Source organism: Kogia breviceps, chromosome 2 (assembly GCF_026419965.1).
Source record: "Kogia breviceps isolate mKogBre1 chromosome 2, mKogBre1 haplotype 1, whole genome shotgun sequence".
Classification (NCBI taxonomy): Eukaryota; Metazoa; Chordata; class Mammalia; order Artiodactyla; family Physeteridae; genus Kogia; species Kogia breviceps.
This window is the reverse complement of record NC_081311.1, coordinates 37,825,763-37,843,942: the sequence shown is the minus strand read 5'-3', so window position 1 is coordinate 37,843,942 and position 18,180 is coordinate 37,825,763. Positions and strand designations below refer to the sequence as shown.

General features: G+C 39.0%; 1 protein-coding gene across 4 annotated transcripts in view; it reads left to right on the top strand.

Moving 5' to 3' along the window:
- The window catches only part of STAMBPL1 (STAM binding protein like 1), a 46,041-nt gene that overhangs the window by 8,269 nt on the left and 19,592 nt on the right, over positions 1–18,180 (top strand). For 3 of the 4 annotated variants that reach the window (XM_067025089.1, XM_059053293.2, XM_067025088.1), the window contains exons 2-3: positions 13,891–13,973; positions 16,556–16,773. In XM_067025089.1, the coding sequence (XP_066881190.1) occupies positions 13,944–13,973; positions 16,556–16,773 (248 nt within the window). In that variant the 5' untranslated portion in view covers positions 13,891–13,943. Of the gene's footprint in view, positions 1–13,890; positions 13,974–14,213; positions 14,273–16,555; positions 16,774–18,180 lie in introns of all 4 variants that reach the window. The other variant, XM_067025090.1, reaches the window with a different exon arrangement.

Genomic DNA, 18,180 nt, shown 5'->3' with positions numbered 1-18,180 from the left:
CAGGCTGGGTAGTCTCTCTGGGTTTAGAAAGCCCTTGAAATAACTGTTTCAACTACCGCTACCTTCATAACATTGTGAGGCAGGTGTCTCATGCTAGACAAGGGCAACAGACTCAGGGAGTAATTGATCAAAATCCACACATCTAGAAACTGGCAGGGCTAGACTTCCAATCTGCAACTACCTACTGACAATTTATAGGCTTTAAAAAAAAGTATAATTTGTCTGATAATGAAGTGATACATACTTGTAACAAATTGTACCGAAATGAATAAGTTAAATATGAAATCCTTCATGAGTTCATCCTTGAGAGAACAGCTGAGAAAAAATCCAGTGCATGTTGTTCAGATACCTTTCTTGCAAATGCCAACATACATTAAATACATATGTATTAGTGCTACAAGGTGGGAGTCATACGTTATGTGCTATTTTACAACTTGCTTTTTTTTTCACTTAATGCTGTAACGCGGACAACTTCCTGGTTCAGCATATATAGATGTAAGTCTTCTCTAATGGCTTCATCTCCTGCAGAGATTCTTTATTTCAAATAATCTCCTTTTGATGGCTATGTATTTTAATTTCCAAAATTGTAATATGTTTAAGCCATGCTACAGTGGGAGCAAATGTGTGTGTGAGTGTGTGTGTGTGTGTGTGTGTGTGTGTGTGTGTGTATTAGTGTATTATTTGGGCAGGACAGTCTATGGGGGAAACTTAGAATTGCTTGGTCAACAGGAATGTGTATTATTTTATTTAATTGCCAATTTTTCTTCCAGTCTTCATCAATATTAAGTATGACCAATCATGTAAATTGTATCAATCAAATAAACGGAAATACCATTTCAAATCCATAGTTTCGTACTTACTAGTGAAATTAATATTTTTCACGTGCTGCTTAGCCATTTATATTTCTCTCATGACGTGTTCATTCCGTTTGCCGATTGTTATTCAACTTTGTATCTCTTTCTTACTGTTCTGCAAATATGCCCTATAGTTTAGACATAATCCATATTGTATATGTTGCATATGATGCGAACTTTTTTCCTTTTGTTGTCATTTTACTTGTTGAGGGGATTGTTAAGGTACTAACTGAACATTTTTAAAATATTTAATTTAAAAATAATTTCAGGGACTTCCCTGGTGGCGCAGTGGTTGAGAATCCGCCTGCCGATGCAGGGGACACGGGTTTGAGCCCTGGTCTGGGAAGATACCGCATGCCGCGGAGCAACTGGGCCGTGAGCCACAATTACTGAGCCTGCGCGTCTGGAGCCTGTGCTCCGCAACAAGAGGGTCCATGATAGTGAGAGGCCCGCGCACCGCGATGAAGAGAGGAACCCGCTTGCCACAACTAGAGAAAACTCTCGCACAGAAACGAAGACCCAACACAGCCATAAATAAATTAATTAATTAAAAAATAAATAAATAAATAAAAATAATTTCAGAATTCCAGAAAATTGCAAAAATAGTACACAGAATTTCTGTATATCCTTTTTACCCATTTCCCCAAACATTAACAGCTAATATAATCACGGTAGTTATCAAAATCAGGATACTAACATTGTTACAATACTATATTGTCTAATCTACAGATCTTTTTTTTTTTCTTTTTTGCGGTACGCGGGCCTCTCACTGTTGTGGCCTCTCCCGTTGCGGAGCACAGGCTCCGGACGCGCAGGCTCAGCGGGCATGGCTCACAGGCCCAGCCGCTCCGCAGCATGTGGGATCCTCCCGGACCGGGGCACGAACCTGTGTCCCCTGCATCGGCAGGCGGACTCTCAACCACTGCGCCACCAGGGAAGCTCTAATCTACAGATCTTATTCGCATTTCACCAGGTCCTTCTTCTGGTCCAGGATCCCATACAGGATCACACATGACATTTTTTGTCATGTCTTCTGAGTCCCTTTTGATCTGAAACATTCCTTCAGTCTCTCTGTCTTTCATCATCTTGACACTTTTTAAGAACACTGGCCAGTTTTTTTTTGTAGAAAATCCCTCAGTTTGGGTTTGTATGGTATTTCTTCATGAGTATATGACCAAGAGTGTGACTTAGTTTGGAAGTGGTCGAAAATATCTGCCTGAGGAAGAGATGCTTAAACTAACACTGGAAAGATACAGAGGAAGTAGAAGTGTGAAATGAGAGTGAATAGAAGGCTGGTGAGTTGGCAGCTGGATCAGAGCCAGCTTTGTGGGACCTATTAAAGATGCATGATTTTGACAGTGATGGAAAGCTATTAAAGGGTTTTAAGTGAAGAAATGACAATATCTGAATAGCATACCTGTTGTATGTAGAATTAAACAAAGGGGAGCACGATGGAAACAAATGGACCAATTAGAAGGCTATTCTAGCGATGCAGACAGAGTAAAGGGTGACACAGATTAGGGTACTGTAAGGAAAGATGGTGAGAAAATGCAGATTTGAGAGATATCTTGGAGGGTGACTCAGCAACTATAAGTGGTAGAATGGATGTAGAGTTGAGGGAGGGAGGAGATGCATGGTGACTGTTTCCAAGTTTTGCCAGGTTGTGTGTAATTGGGTGTTGATGCCATTCACTGAGGTACAGGAGAAGTGTTCTCTGTTAAAGTCAGAAGCATCACCATCTCCACTTCCCTTAGATGCCAACATTTACAGTATCTTTGCCTACTTACGTTCCTATATCCCGGTCTGTCCACTTAACTTCCAGGTTCTATGTTTTTTTTCCCCTCAGAATCGCTCCCAATAGCTATTTATCCTTCTACATTCTTTTTACCACTCTCAGTCCAGTCCTCAAACACAGTTGCATACTTGCCTCCTCTCTGAATTGCCTATATCTCTTCTCTATGTAAGCTTATCCATCACACCCAGACTTTTATTTTTCAGCTTCATTGAGGTATAATTAACAGAGACTACTTCAATTTAATAAATATGTACTTAGTTCCTCGTTTGGGCAGATCACCTTATTGAGCAGAGTTGAGTATTAAATAAGAAGCTAAGCAAAATTGAAGAGATTCAGGGTCATTTTGCCTAATGATAAAAAGAATCGGTATCCTTGTCATACTCCTTACATAAAAATAAATTCCACACAGATCAACGGTATTTATTCAAAAATAACTAACCATAAAATTACTAGGAGAAAAGATTGGTAGACATATTTTTAAAAATTTTTTATCATCAGTCAGTTTGAAGACCTTTAAAAGAATGATGAAAAATCCAGATATCATAAAAGAAAAAAATAGATCCGTTTGACAGCCTAAAATTTTGTACAAAAAATTAAACAACCTTCAACAAGAACTCCAACTAAACTAATAAACATGGAAAGAAGGATAGAAATAGAAAATTCACCATTTTCAAACACCACAGTAATAATCACTTCAGAAAAGAATAATCTTTGGATGCTAAAATGAATGGGCAAAAGTATACTTGCATATTGGCAAAGTAATTCCCTATAAGACACTTTGTAATTACAAAAGGAAAAATTGTATCTTTACAGGGGAGAAACATGGCAGACATAACTTAGGTGATCAAAGTAAACCTCGCTGATAACAGGGCAAATCAGTGTCTCCTGATGTACCGAGAAGGACACACCACCACTTCTGAGATATTTTTGCCGAAAAATACATAACCACCTCTGTTGTATTTTGTACTTGTAGCACTTACCACAGTTTTAATGATATATTTGTGCAGTTAGTTGTTTAGTATCTTAGTACCTCTGTGCTCAACCTCCTGCCTCTAGCAGAATGTCAATTTCATAAGATCAATATCCTCTGTGTCTTTGCTCACTAGTTCCTAGCAGGAAGTAGGAGCTTCATAAATAATGTTGAATAAATGAATGAATGAATGAATTTACTTGGAGCTGATACATGTGGGAAAGATATACAGTAGTTATTAGCCTTGGAACTATTGAGTGAGAAATCACAGTCGGATCCTCTGGTGAAAGTGGATGGAGTGAAGACGCAGTGCTCAGATTAAGCCTTAAATGAAGCCTTGAAAGAAATGTGTCCCATGGAATAAAAGAATGTTAAAAGACAGAAAATTAATAGGTAAGATGCAAGGTGAGGGACGTGGGAGGAAAAAGGAAATACCTTTACTTCATTTAGAGCGAAGCAGGAGTTTGTTCCTAAGTAGGTACTGTTCACCTGATCAAGGCAGGTATTTAGGGGGTTATTTGTAACTGTCTTAGAGCAGTTTTATCTGATGCAGTGAGTCTCAAGTTTCAATGTGCATAAAGATCTCCTAGGCTGCTTGATAAAAATAGAGCTCTGTGGGGCACGCTTTGCAGAAATTCTGACTTGATGGGGCATAGAAATCTGTTTCGTATTAACAACCACCCTCCTCCTCCACTGAGTAATTATGGTGCAGGTGGCCCAGGAACCACACTCAGAGAAAACTTTACATCAGGGTAGAGGGGTGTAAGCTGCAGGGAAGGAAAATGAGAAGGAAGTGAGTGGGGTGAACAAAGAGAAACAGTGGATGGCCACTTGCTAAGGACTTTGGCAGTATAGGTAGGGGGCTCTTTAAACATTTAAAAGTAACCTGCCAGGGAAAGTTATGAAGGGACACAGCCTGTTTTGATTTTGTCCACCTCGTTGAAGAGATTGTCTAGTTCAAAACCAAAAATGTGACTGCAGCTGACTATTTTTTTTTTTTTTTTTTTTTTTTGTGATATGAGGGCCTCTCACTGTTGTGGTCTCTCCCGCTGTGGAGCACAGGCTCCGGACACGCAGGCTCAGCGGCCACAGCCCACAGGCCCAGCCGCTCCGCGGCATGTGGGATCTTCCCGGACCGGGGCACGAACCCGCGTCCCCTGCATCGGCAGGCGGACTCTCAACCACTGCGCCACCAGGGAAGCCCGCAGCTGACTATTGAAATATGTTGAACAGTTAGAATATTTCCTTTGGTTGAGGAACACTGGAGAAGCAGTGTATGAGAGGTATTCTGGGACAGCTTTTGCTTTTGAAAGTAGTGCTGGACTAAATTCATGTCTTTCAAGCACTGCCCTTAGAAAATTTATGAAAATTAAATAAAATTGATTGATAATGCCCAAGGACTGACCTCATCTCTGGGCTTCAGACATCTGGCAGGCAAGAAGATGATGTTATTTTAAAAATGTATTTCTGACTCACTATGCTTCATTGAATTAGATAACTTGTGGATAGTATTTTCTTTTTTAACATCTTTATTGGAGTATAATTGCTTTGCAATGGTGTGTTCGTTTCTGCTTTATAACAAAGTGAATCAGCTACACATATACATATATCTCCATATCTCCTCCCTCTTGCGTCCCCCTCCCATCCTCCCTATCCCACCCCTCTAGGTGGTCACAAAGCACCCTGAGAGCTGATCTCCCTGTGCTATGCGACAGCTTCCCACTAGCTATCTATTTTACATTTGGTAGTGTATATATGTCCATGCCACTCTCTCACTTCGTCCCATCTTACCCTTCCCCCTCCCCATGTTCTAAAGTACATTCTCTAACTCTGCATCTTTATTCCTGTCCTGCCCCTAGGTTCTTCAGAACCTTTTTTTTTTTTTTTAGATTCCATATATATGTGTTAGCATACAGTATTTTTCTCTTTCTGACTTACTTCACTCTGTATGACAGACTCTAGGTCCATCCACCTCACTACAAATAACTCAATTTCATTTCTCTTTATGGCTGAGTAATATTCCATTGTATATATGTGCCACATCTTCTTTATCTATTCATCTGTCAATGGACACTTAGGTTGCTTCCATGTCCTGGCTATTGTAAATAGAGCTGCAATGAACAGTGTGGTACATGACTCTTTTTGAATTATGGTTTTCTCAGGGTATGTGCCCAGTAGTGGGATTGCTGGGTCATACGGTAGTTCTATTTTTAGTTTTTTAAGGAACCTCCATACTGTTCTCCATAGTGGCTGTATCAATTTACATTCCCACCAACAGTGCAAGAGTGTTCCCTTGGCTAGTATTTTCTTAAAAGCAAATTGCAATAAAAAGGGAAATATGTTCAAGTGGATATTAGAGTTTAGTGGCTTATGGGTGGCTTATCTTTAGAATGCATAATTTCCAGGAAATTTTAGTATTTCAACAGCAAGATAACACAATTAAGCTCATATGAATCTATCTTGGCAAATTAACGGAATTTCTCACCAACACTTCAAATTCATTTTCCAAATGTTTTATGCATTTTTAATTGTTTTAGGAAGATATTAATTGAATCACCCCATTTAAAAAGCACAACAGAATCATAAATTAGTATATTTATGAGCATATGAAATGCCTTTTGAATACCAGAATTTATTTTATTTTTTTTATTGAAGTATAGTTGATTTACAATATTGTGTTAGTTTCAGGTGTGCAGCAAACTGATTCAGTTATACATGTATATATATTTTTTCCAATTCTTTTCCATTATATGTTATTACAAGTCATTGACAATAGTTCCCTGTGCTATACAGTAAATACATGTTGTTTACCTATTTTATATATAGTAGCATATATCTGTTAATCCCGTACTCCTAATTTATCCCTCTCCCCCCTTCCCCCTTCAGTAACCATAATTTTGTTTTCTATGTCTGTGAGTCTGTTTCTGTTTTATAAATAAGTTCATTTGTATTATTTTTTAGATTCCACATATAAGTGTTATCATATATTCTTTGTCTGGCTTACTTCACTCAGTATGATAATCTCTAGGTCCATCCATGTTGCTACAGAGGCAATTATTTCATTCTTTTTTATGGCCAAGTAATTTGAGTACCACAGTTTAGAATTTACATTAAAAACCAGCACATATTTTGAATTAATCGAATTCAATTCAATTGATCGAATAATTATGCATTTGAATTTCTTAACCTCATATTCCAAGTGGTCAGTCCACAGACATCGAATCACTCTGCCTAAGAAACAAGTGGAGGGAATGGATGCCCTTTTATTTCTTTGGCAGGAAGAAGACTATGAAACAGATGTAATGCTGAACTGAAGTCTCATTTCTGCAATAAATCCTATCACTCTTGTCCAAAGCCCAAGGATTTGACCTTCCCCTGATTTCACCATCAGCTACTAAATATTAATTGCCAGCATCGCTGTATGACTACGAGTATGAACTTTGGGATCTTACACACCTAATTATGAGTCCTTGCTCCACCACTCACTTAAGTTGCTTGCCTAGTCTGGGCTCAAGTTTCCTCCCCTGTAAAATGGAGATAATGGTCATTATCATTTACTGAGTGCTTCCTGACACCAAGCATCTCGCTGTTGGTTTCACAAGCATTTTCTCACTTCACCTTCTCAACAGGTCTTTCCTTAGTTACTGTTATCAACCCCACTTTGCAGTCTGGGTAGCTGTGATTCTGCAGTTATCGCTTGGAGTCAGAATTTGAACCCATGTGGTCTGACCGTGGAGGCTGCATGTCTAATCTCTAGACTCAGCTGCTTCCTATTTGATAAGGCTGTTGTGGGGGCTGAGAATGGAGGTCAATGCATTACTTCAGATAATGAGGGAAGGAAAACTTTTGGTTAGTATATAATTAGTAACCAATTACTATAATATAATTATGATATTATATTATCATAATAATATAATTATTATTATGATAGCTCTTTTGCTGAATTAAAGGAGATATACATAGTCCTACCTCACCCGCCCAGAACTCAACTTGCTCTTATGTTGAAGACAGTAGAGGAAAAAAAAGGTAAAAAAATGATTTTTGAGCAGCCAAATTAGAAATCATGTAGCAGTCACTGTAATCAGCATATAGTTTATTCACAGGAGATCCTTTCAGACCCATGTCCAGTTAAACTTTAATTTTACAAATAAATTTAAATTATTTTATCAGTAATCAAGATAGACTAAAAGGAGAGAAAGACTGAAGTCAGAGAAGTTTAGTAAAGAAGTTGTTTTTTAGGTGATTTTCTAGATGAAAGCAAATTAGAAATGGAGGGAAGCATTGCTGTTGGCAGGTACATTGAAATAAAACTGTGAATCATGAAGAAAGAGTTAAATAATATTTATATTTTAATCAAAGAAGAATATAATATCATAGAAATATTTCCTTCGAAAATTGTTAAATCTCACAAAATTCTTCTCCTTCTTCTTCTTCTTAATATTAGTATTAGTATTAGTATTCAGAATTACCACTTTCACCATTGGATTCACATAGGTAAACATTTCCTTATGTTGCCAGAGGAATCCTGTATCAATTAGGCAGCAGATTACAGAATCCTAAGAGTGCCTTAAACAATGGTACTTATGTCTTACACAGTAACAGTTCAGAGGAGAATGGTTTCAAGATAAGCTCAGCAGCTCTACAGTGTCTGCAAGGAGCCAGGCTTCCTGCACCCTCCACCTCTGCCATCCAGCTGGATCTTAGGCTTGACCCGTCTGGGTTGCAAGATGGCTGCTGCATTTCAAGTCTTACATGAAGACACATGTCCAGCTGATGAAAAGGCACATATTCTCCAGACTATCTCTTTTGTTAGAAATGAAAGTATCTCAGAGTCCTCCCAATAGATTTCTCCCTTCTGGTCCCATTGTCCAAGATTTGGTCACTTGCCAACTAGTCAAGTCCTGAGTGCCAGGGAGTCTGGAAAAGTGAATATCTCTAGGGAGGCTGAGCCCTGCTGGCAGGAAGAAGCGGGGGTGGGGAGAGTGGGCGGCTGTTGAATAGACAACTGACAGTGCCTGTCAAAGACTAATTGCAATGAAACAAGTAGTTAAACATTAGTCATCTCTGCTATGTATAATAGAAGCCTATGTCATCTTACTTTTCTAACCATTTGATGTGAAAAGGGACTGATTTTCTTTGAGTTTTCTACTGCATGCCAGGAACTGTAATAGAATTTGTGTGTGTGTTTTAATGATCTTTATTTAATTTGGTCATGCTGCATGGCATGCGGAATCTTAGTTCCCCAACTGGGGATGGAAGTGGATGCCCCCTGCAGTGGAAGCGTGGAGTCCTAACCACTGGACTGCCAGGAAATTCTCTTTTTTGTTTTTTTTTTTTTTTTAACCTCATGTAAGCTTCCACTGAGTTCTTCTGGAAGGGTGTTGTTTCCCCGCATTTAATAGATGAAGATAAAGTACACAAAAGGGTTAAATAAGACACCATAGCACTCCCACCTCACAAGTGGTAGAAGCTGGTTTCTCCTACACATATATAGCCCCAAACCCTGAGCTGCTGGGTTAAGGGTACCCAACCATCTCATCCTGGCGTCAGAATAAAAATTGTACTGCACTATGAGAAATAATTCTTTTATGGCCCAAAGTGCGACTTGATTGCCCTCAGGGTAGCCTCGACTTACCTCAAAGTAAATTAAAACATATATTAGGCATGGCGATTTATTTAATAATCTTTCCTGTAGCAACTGCATTCTTGCTGATTGATCTAATCTTAACCACACTGCTGAGGTATGTTGAACTTGGGATATCTTTCTAGGGCTAAGAGACAAATACCTGATACCTAGCAGGTACTTACATGTAGTACTTACGAGTATATAAAAAAGCCAATAAAAACTATTTCTAATATTTGGATCAAGTTTCATATTTATCCTATCAATATTTTAGTACAAATCATGTTATCATCTGGGTCACAGCCCATGATAATTGCTGATTTACAAATATTATATAAAAATAATCTCTTGAGTATAAAAAAATAATCTTCGGTTTTAATGTCTGAATCCTTCCAAATGAACAGCAAGGATGGGCTTAGGTCCTTTTTTTTTTTTTTCCTGAAGCAGGTCCCAATCTGTAAGCCTCCTGTGACTCAGGAGATGCTCCTTTCTTGCCTCTGTCATTTAAGGCGTGGCAGTGACCCTTTAACCTCCTTTGATCTAAATCAGATTAGGTCACTGCAGCCCACAGTCTAGGTTATGATCATTTCCTTTATCTCCTGCTAAGTAAATTGCACCATGTTCTTCCAGGAAAACCTGAACTCTAACCCATTGGGGAAAAGAAAGGCTGCTTTTGGCCAATTAGAAAAGAGACTACAGCATGTGGCATGAGGTGTTCTGGCCTCTCTCATCTGCCGCCCCTGCTTCTCTACTTCCCTATAGCGCTCAGCCTGAAAGGAGTGCCAGTGAGAAAACGACACGTTTGGGCGATGGTCTCATTGGCTGTCCTGTGTGCCCGGTCTCTCAGGAGACTTTCCTTCCTGGTTAGTCTTTGTATTCTGGAAAATCTGGCTCTGTGTATACAAATAAGTCAGGATTCTGAGCTTAGCCCCCCCCACCCCCACCAAAAAAAAGTATTTAAGAAAAAAAAAGAAAGAGGAGGAAAATTAAGGGAATTAATAATTAAGGCTAAAAAGGTCACAAAAGAAACACCGTGTTAACAGGTTAGATATTGTCCTCCTTTGTTCTTGGCGTTACTTGCTGCTGGTTTTAAAGGGCAGAATCATAGAGCTGCTTCCACGTTTCCTTGGGGGCAGTTGAGACATAGAGATATCCAGGCTATGTATCAACTAAAAAATTATATTTTTATGTTAGAAAAAGAGAATGGGTATTGCAGATTATATAGCAGTCTGCCACATTTGCTCTTGGGGGTCTTGGGTTCTGTGAGGTAAGGTATCTCTTATTGTGCCCTCAGTTTTCTAATTATTTTAGTGAGACCTTAGTAGTACAAATGGAAGGTGATACTTGACCATTATTTTTTCATCTTTTAGATTCTCATGGCCCACTATATTTCTGGTTAGATTGAAGTAGCATGGTGAGGTTTGGTTTTGTTTGTTTGCGTAGTTGATCTAGAGCAGCGGGTTTTCAAATTTTTTGGTCATAAGACCACTTTACACTCCTAAAAATTACTAAGGCGCTAAAAAGCTTTGTTTCTGTGGGTTTTATCTATTTATATTTACCATTTTAAAAATTGTAGCAGACATTTACAAGAAGATGCAAGTGAGCATAGCCATTAACTTGTACCCTATGGAACTCTCCACTATACAGATGGATGGTAAAAAAAAGCAAATAATGTTTTACTAATATTACAAAAATAATATTGACCTTGCAGACCCCTTGGGGACGCTGTATCACACTTTGACATCTACTGGTCTTGAGAACATAACCTGTTTATGCTGACATTGGTAATTGTTTATATTGCAGGGGATAAGTGCTAGGACTGCAGATTGCAAAATAAAGGAAATAAGGCAGGACCACTGCCACTGAGTAGTTAATGATCCAAAAAGAAGCAGTTGACTGACCAATGTATAAACTTCTTTCTTATTAGATTTGAGGGGAGTTGGTTTCTGTTTCTGAATTGTAAATAAATTTGTGTGTGGGAGTTAATAGAGTTAAAGAGAGATTTAACTATTGGTTTTCATCTATAGGAATTTAATAAATTCTGGTGTTCAAGATACATTGAATTAAGCATTTTATATGTCTAGAAGCTCATTGCGGAAAAGTTGGATTTTTGTGCGCACTTACCATTGTTTTTGGCCGCCCAGCCCTGAATCTACCTTTTCTCACCTGGCACATCCCACTTTGCCTCCTATGGAAGTGTGAAGTGCTAGATATTTACATTTTTAACCACTGTTGCAGCCTGGCTGCAAGCATGTGACCTAGGTTCTGCCAGGCAGGCACCTCCATCTCATATTTTGAAATAGAAACTAGTGACATGAAAAAATATGCGGCACCCCACAGGTGGTTTCCTGGACAGCAGCTGGTGTTGGTGATGGAAGCCGCTGGCACCCCCTCCCATCAGTGACAGGCAGCAGACCAGTGCTGCTGTGTGATTTGGGGTCGTGTTGCTGGGTATGTAGCCGCCAAGCCCAGTTTCTCTGGCCTTCTTGGAAATTTGTGACCTTTCCATTATCATTCTGTGGGTTCAAGAGTCAGTGCCTTTGCTTGCAACTAAGAATCCTGCTTGATCCATTCTCAGATGCAGTGTCTTTCAAAGCATTGTTTGGAAGTCTCCTGTATCGAAATCACCTGCACCACATCCTAGCGATGCTATTGGTGGGCTTAAAACTAGGGGATCCAGAATCCTTTTGAGTTCCAGGAATCTGCATTTTAAACAAGTCTCAGGGTTATATGATTTTAGAACTGCTGTGCTAATGTTTCCAACTTTTTAAATTATTTGTGCTCTGTTTAAGGATCTGAGTAACCCCTAAAAGAATTCATTCTTGGCTTTTAGGAGACCCTAATCAATGAGTAACTAGTATTTCCTTGTCCTCTTCTCTCCCCACCCAGCCTCAAATGCCCCATAAGCCTCTTTGTTCTGTCTCCTTAACTCTTTTAGCATCTTTTTTTCCCCGTTTTATTCTCACCAAGAAGTGGTAATTCCCCCAAAGGGATTGCCTACATTCAGTGGTCCCAGGATTAATTTGGATATTAAAACTACACTGTGACTGGGGCTCTCTGTAGGTCCTTTCTTTCTTGGGCATTTCTGCAACCTGCAGGCCTACAGCTTGATGTGTACTCCAGGGATCCCTGGAGAGGATGAAGGGGAAAGAGCATAACACAATAAGTGACTTTCCTTGGAAGGATTTTCCAGCCATGGATTCAGGTCAGAAAATAGCACGGAAGGATTGAATAATCTACTTCTGAAGTTTTCGAGAATCACAGAATGTTGTAACTTGAAAGAGTGTAGCTTAACCCCCTCATTTCATGACTGAGGAACTGAGGAGAAAATATGTGTTCAGCGTCGCATAAGTGATTAGTGGAATATAAAAGCCGACATAAATTTAGAAGTGGGAAGTGATCATGCATTGCTCGAACTAAACTAGCATACAAAGGAAGGAGACTAACATATATTGAGTGTTTATTTGAACTTGGGTACATTCACTTAACATCCCTGAGCCTCAGTTTCCTCAACTGCAAAATCAAGATTCTAATAATAGCGGACATTGATATGATATTGACTATGTGCTGGGAACTGTTCTAAGCACTTTATGTGCTAAGTCATCTAATCCTTACCACAACGACAAGACATAGGTACTATTATTTCCCCCCTTTATTCAGGTGCACAGAAAGGCTAGATATTTACCTGCAGTCACCCAGCTAGAGTATTCATTTTCTATTGCTGCATTGCAAATACCCCCCGCCCCAGCTTCATGTGTTAAGACAACATACATTTATTATCTCACAGTTTTGTGGGTCAGGAGTCTAGGCATAGCATAACTAGGTCCGCTGCTTGGGGTTTCACAAGGCAGCAATGGAGGCATCGACCAGGGTAAGGATCTGATCTGAGGCTTGGAGTCCTCTTCCAAGAGCACATCATTCTTGGCAGAATTCATCTCCCTACCGCTGTGGAACTCAGGATGGCTGAGTCTTCCAGGTCAGCAGGAGAGGTCTCCCACTCAGGATCATCTCCCTTCTGATTAATTGAACCTCAAATGATTTAGGGGCCTTAATATATCTGCCGAATCTCTTCATCTTTGCCATGTGACAGAATATAATAAACATGGGAGTAATCTCCCATCACCTTTGCTATGTTCTGCTGAGATGAGAAGCCAGTTACAGGTCTTGGCCACACTCAAGGGGAGGGGATTACATAAACCTGTGGATCCCGAGGGGTGGGAATCACAGCACCACCTTAGAATTTTACCTACCACAGCCAGTAAGACTTAGTTTAAGCCCAGATGGGCTCCAGGTCTGAGTCCATGCTCTCAATCACAATGATCTTCCTTCTCCTTTCGAAGCAAGTAAATCCACTTTATACCCTTGCATACATAGTGTTCTAAGTAAGATAACACCCAGCAGATTCATACTGGGTACTAGGCAATAACTAGTTCTCTTCACACTTCCTGTTTTAAAAGTCTGCTTCAAGAAACCTTATAACCACCTGCAGTTTTGTATTTTCAGGAAGAGATTTCCAATAGTCTCAGATTCTATAAGTTATTTCAATTTGTTCATAATTTTTCTGAGGCAGAAATAAGCCTGGCATTTGGGATTTGAGACTTGAGTTCTCAAGAAATAACCATAGCTCTGCGTTTTGTCTTTGAAACAGATGAAGTGATTGAGAAGAAACAATAAACACCATCATTTTGTAGACAGGACAACATGGATCAGCCGTTAACGGTGAATTCCCTGGTAGGTGGCACCAACTGATATGTTACATGTGGTCCGAAAACCCAAAAAGAAGAACAGAAACACACTGAATGTGAAATGAGTCACAATTACTTCAAGAAGTTGAGCACTTGCCGTTTTCATCCATCTGCGTGGTCCTCTCCTTTGAGGAAGTGATTAATAAAACCATCTTTGCTAGAATTAAAAAAAATGCCTTTTTTTCCATGAAGGTGTGAAATTTTAATTTATCTGGTTCGATTGCAGGAGTGTAGTCCTTTAGCACAACACTGGGGAAAAGAATTTCACAGATGACATTGTAGCAGGTACTTCAACTTCTTTGTGCCTCAGCTTCTTCCCAGATAAAAATTAGAGGCTTACCTTGTGTGGTAATGACCAAGGAAATAATTTTCTATTTAACACCTAGATGCTGCTTTGGGATCTTTGTGTAAATGTGTGAATACTTGAAACTCTCATCCTTTTCATCTTTTCCCCTTACAGCCAACATAGTACACACCTTCTTGAGCTACATCGTAGAAGAAATAACGTGCTGGAGAGGAAAGAACAGGAGCCTTGGGATCCCATGAGATTATTGTGTGTCCCAGATCAGTCGCTGAATGTGAATATAGGAACGTTATATAATCTCCATGGCCCTGTTTTTGTACTTTGTGCCTTACAACTTCTGGAAATCGTAGTTTTCATGTTGCCAGCCTGTCCTTGGGGCTTGCTAAAAGAAAGCTGTCATTACCCTCCCCCTCCTCCCGATGACCCTCCCAAACCCACTCACTACCCCTGTAGCCCTGGGAGCAGCGGTATACTGAATACCCTATACACACAAGGCTTAGCACCAGAACGTAAAGAAATAGAGGGCCTGGTTCTTGCTCTGAAATAGGTTAGTGTTCTCTCTCTGAGGAAAACGTCCTTCACAGATGCTCAGTTGCTTTTGAGAGTATGTTTGAGGAGCAGAAAATTGTAGGAACTTTTCATTTTCTGACCCCATATTGTCAAGGCACTGTGGGATAACAAAGGCTGACCCATTTCCACCTCTGCAGAGGAAGGAGTCATCCTTATGGAGTGCCTTGTGTGTTTTTCTAGAACATTATGTAGGAATAATTAAAATGTTAGTGGACATGTCAATGTAAAAATGAACACTAAGACTTTTCCTCTGGAAAATTTATTTACATCTAAGAAGTTCATACGCAAATGAAACACTACAGATTGATGAAGAGTTTAGGCTATTTCCCAGTTTATCTCTGAAATCAATTTTAAACTTAGGAAGGATAGCACCATTCCCATAAAGGGAAAATGAATCTTATTTTTTTTCCTTCAGATGAAAAGATAATTATAATCATGTTGCTCCCTGTCTCTCTTCCTCCTTTATTTGATACATTTATTGGTTATCATCTGTGTTGCAGGGAATATACTACATTCCAGAGGACAGAGATGAGTGTAAAATGATTCCTCTCCCTCATGGAGTTCATAAGGAGCCAAAAATACTTGTATACAAATAATTAGAATTCAGGGTAGACTGTATAGTAATAAAAAACAGACAAGTTACTTTCGTGCACACAGGAGGCTAGAAGTCTGCTTTAGAAAATGCCCTAATTTCCATAGATTTTTTTTTTCCCGGTAACTTTCTGATATCATTGAAACATTTACCTGTGGTCAAATAACAATATTTTTGGAACACAGTCAGGATTATTTGTTTACGTGGGGTTTATGGCTGCTTTCACACCAGCGGAGCTGAGTAGCTGCCATGGAGACTATATGTCCCACTGAGCCTAAGAAACTTGCTATATGGCCTTGAACAGAAAAAATTTGGCTTTTTCACCTTTGAGAAGCACTGACTTTTTGTTGAAGAATTGAATAATTATCCTGAATGTATATGTTCCATGTTTTTTCAGATGTGTTATAGATGTTGTTTTTATTAATAAAATACAAATGTATTAATATCACAGACTTTTTTTTTAGTAATTACTATTATTTTCTCAGTCAGGGAATAATTAATGGTGTAGTTACTATTATGTCGAGCTCTGAGAGTGTCTTTATGTTAAAAAAGGGGTGGGGGGAATGGCCATATGCTTGAAAAGGTTTTTCCTGGAATTATTGGTGGGGTTTTATTCACTTGGTAAAGATACAGGGAGGCCCTGAAAGCTACTTATAAAACCAGATGGGTTTTGGAATAGAATTGAATCCTGATAGTAACTTCGAATCCAAGCCATCTCTTGGAGGCCCTTCAAGTATAATGACATGATCCCTACCCTGGTAGGAATCCATCTCTTGGCTTGCTTCCGTGAGAATATAAGGGTCAATGATATTTTACCTAAAATTACCTAAACCATTTGCATACCCAGGAACTGCGACATCATTGTAGCTGAAACCTATAAGAGGTCTTAGTCCAAAAGAGTGTATGTTTACCCTGGAGATGTGTGTCTTTTTGGTGTGTAGACCACATGTTTAAGCAGAAAGACTTATTTTTATCGTATCATTAACTCTTAAGAGAACTTTCCTTAGGTATTGATGTCAGGTACTTAGTACAGAAAATACATGTATAATTTCAGTCATGTTCATTTCTTCTTATAACCAGAGATTCAAATTCGACTTTGCAGAAAAAGTTAGCTGCGATGCCGGACCACAGGGATGTTTCCCTCAGCCCGGAAGAGCGAGTCCGCGCCCTAAGCAAGCTGGGTTGTAATATCACCATCAATGAAGATATCACTCCGCGCCGCTACTTTAGATCCGGAGTAGAAATGGAAAGAATGGCGTCCGTGTATTTGGAAGAAGGAAACTTGGAAAATGCCTTTGTTCTTTATAATAAATTTATAACGTAAGTGTTTTATTTTGGAGGTCTTCGAATTGAGAAAATTGGGGGAAATATTTACATGGTATTTTGGTGAGATAGCTTAGATGCCGGCATGTTTTCATATTCAGACTGAATTTACAATCTCCCGAAGCATGAGATGTCCAGGTTTTTAAGTTACCAAGTAATGTACTCAAAGGCAGCCTTACACCATCTCTGAGGCTTAGGGGTGAATGATCAGGGATGGGGCGAAGCTCAGAGATGTCAGACACCTTTCAACAGGCCAGCGCAGTAACGAGCATGCCCCTTCCCTCTCTTCACAATAAAATTTCTTGTTTTGTGTCATTCTTCCTTCACAGGAATGCAAGCTTTATGAAAGCAGACATCATATTGTAGCTCCATCTACAACACCTGGAATGTGCCATTAACATTTTAAATATTTAATTTGATGGGTTGAGACTAGGGGATAAATTGACGATCCTAGGAAGGAACTGATTCTGGGACAGAGTGTAGTAGTTTCACATTGTAGTTAGTATTTTTTTAAGGCAATTATTTAGCTGTGTAAGAATTGTATGTACAAAAGAGCTTCCAAAATATTGTATGAAAGTGGCTCCATCAAAACAGCCATGTAAAAATATCACACTTTACATTAGATAGATATTTGTTAGTAAGATATCATAGTTTGAACTAAAAGAAATGGGATTTGGGCTTTCCATACCAATTTGCCAGCTTACTGATTGGGAGACTCTCCTGTTACCAAAAATTATTTCATCTGAGCTGAACCCCTTATTTTTGTTTTAACTGGAAATCACACATTGATTAATTGTATTAGTTTAGCTGGGGACTTGACCTGAGAACATTCGAGAAGCTGAAAAGATCAACCGTTTTAAATACTGCATCCATGATTCTTCCATGGGCGAAATTAAAGGCAGTTAATATGGTGTTCAAAGTGGGCTCTGCACTTTATTCAAGTTAATTAACTCTTGGAAATTTAGAAAATAGTTGGCAACATTCATCCTACCTGGGAAAAATCAAGTTTCTATCAAGTTAAGCAATAGCTATGAAATTGGACATTATAAACTGTCAATGATAGAACACATTTTCCATTTTAGTTTCTGAACTATAAGTTACTAATCGATAATATTTTTTTCACCTTCTTTTGGGTTTTGCACACACACACGTAAGTGTGATAAAGAGCCACTACACTCTGAGTTACTGAGTAATCAGAATATTTGAATTCTCTCCTGTCATTAACTGTATGACCATAGGTAATTCAGTTATCCTCTGTGAGTTCAGTTCCTAATCTACATAAATGAAAGACTTATGGGTGAAAATCTCTGAGGTCTCTTCTACTCTAAATGTCTATAACTTTATGCTACTTACAAAAGCCTTAGGCAACTGACACACCTTATGTAGTCTCTTTAGGCTTTAATT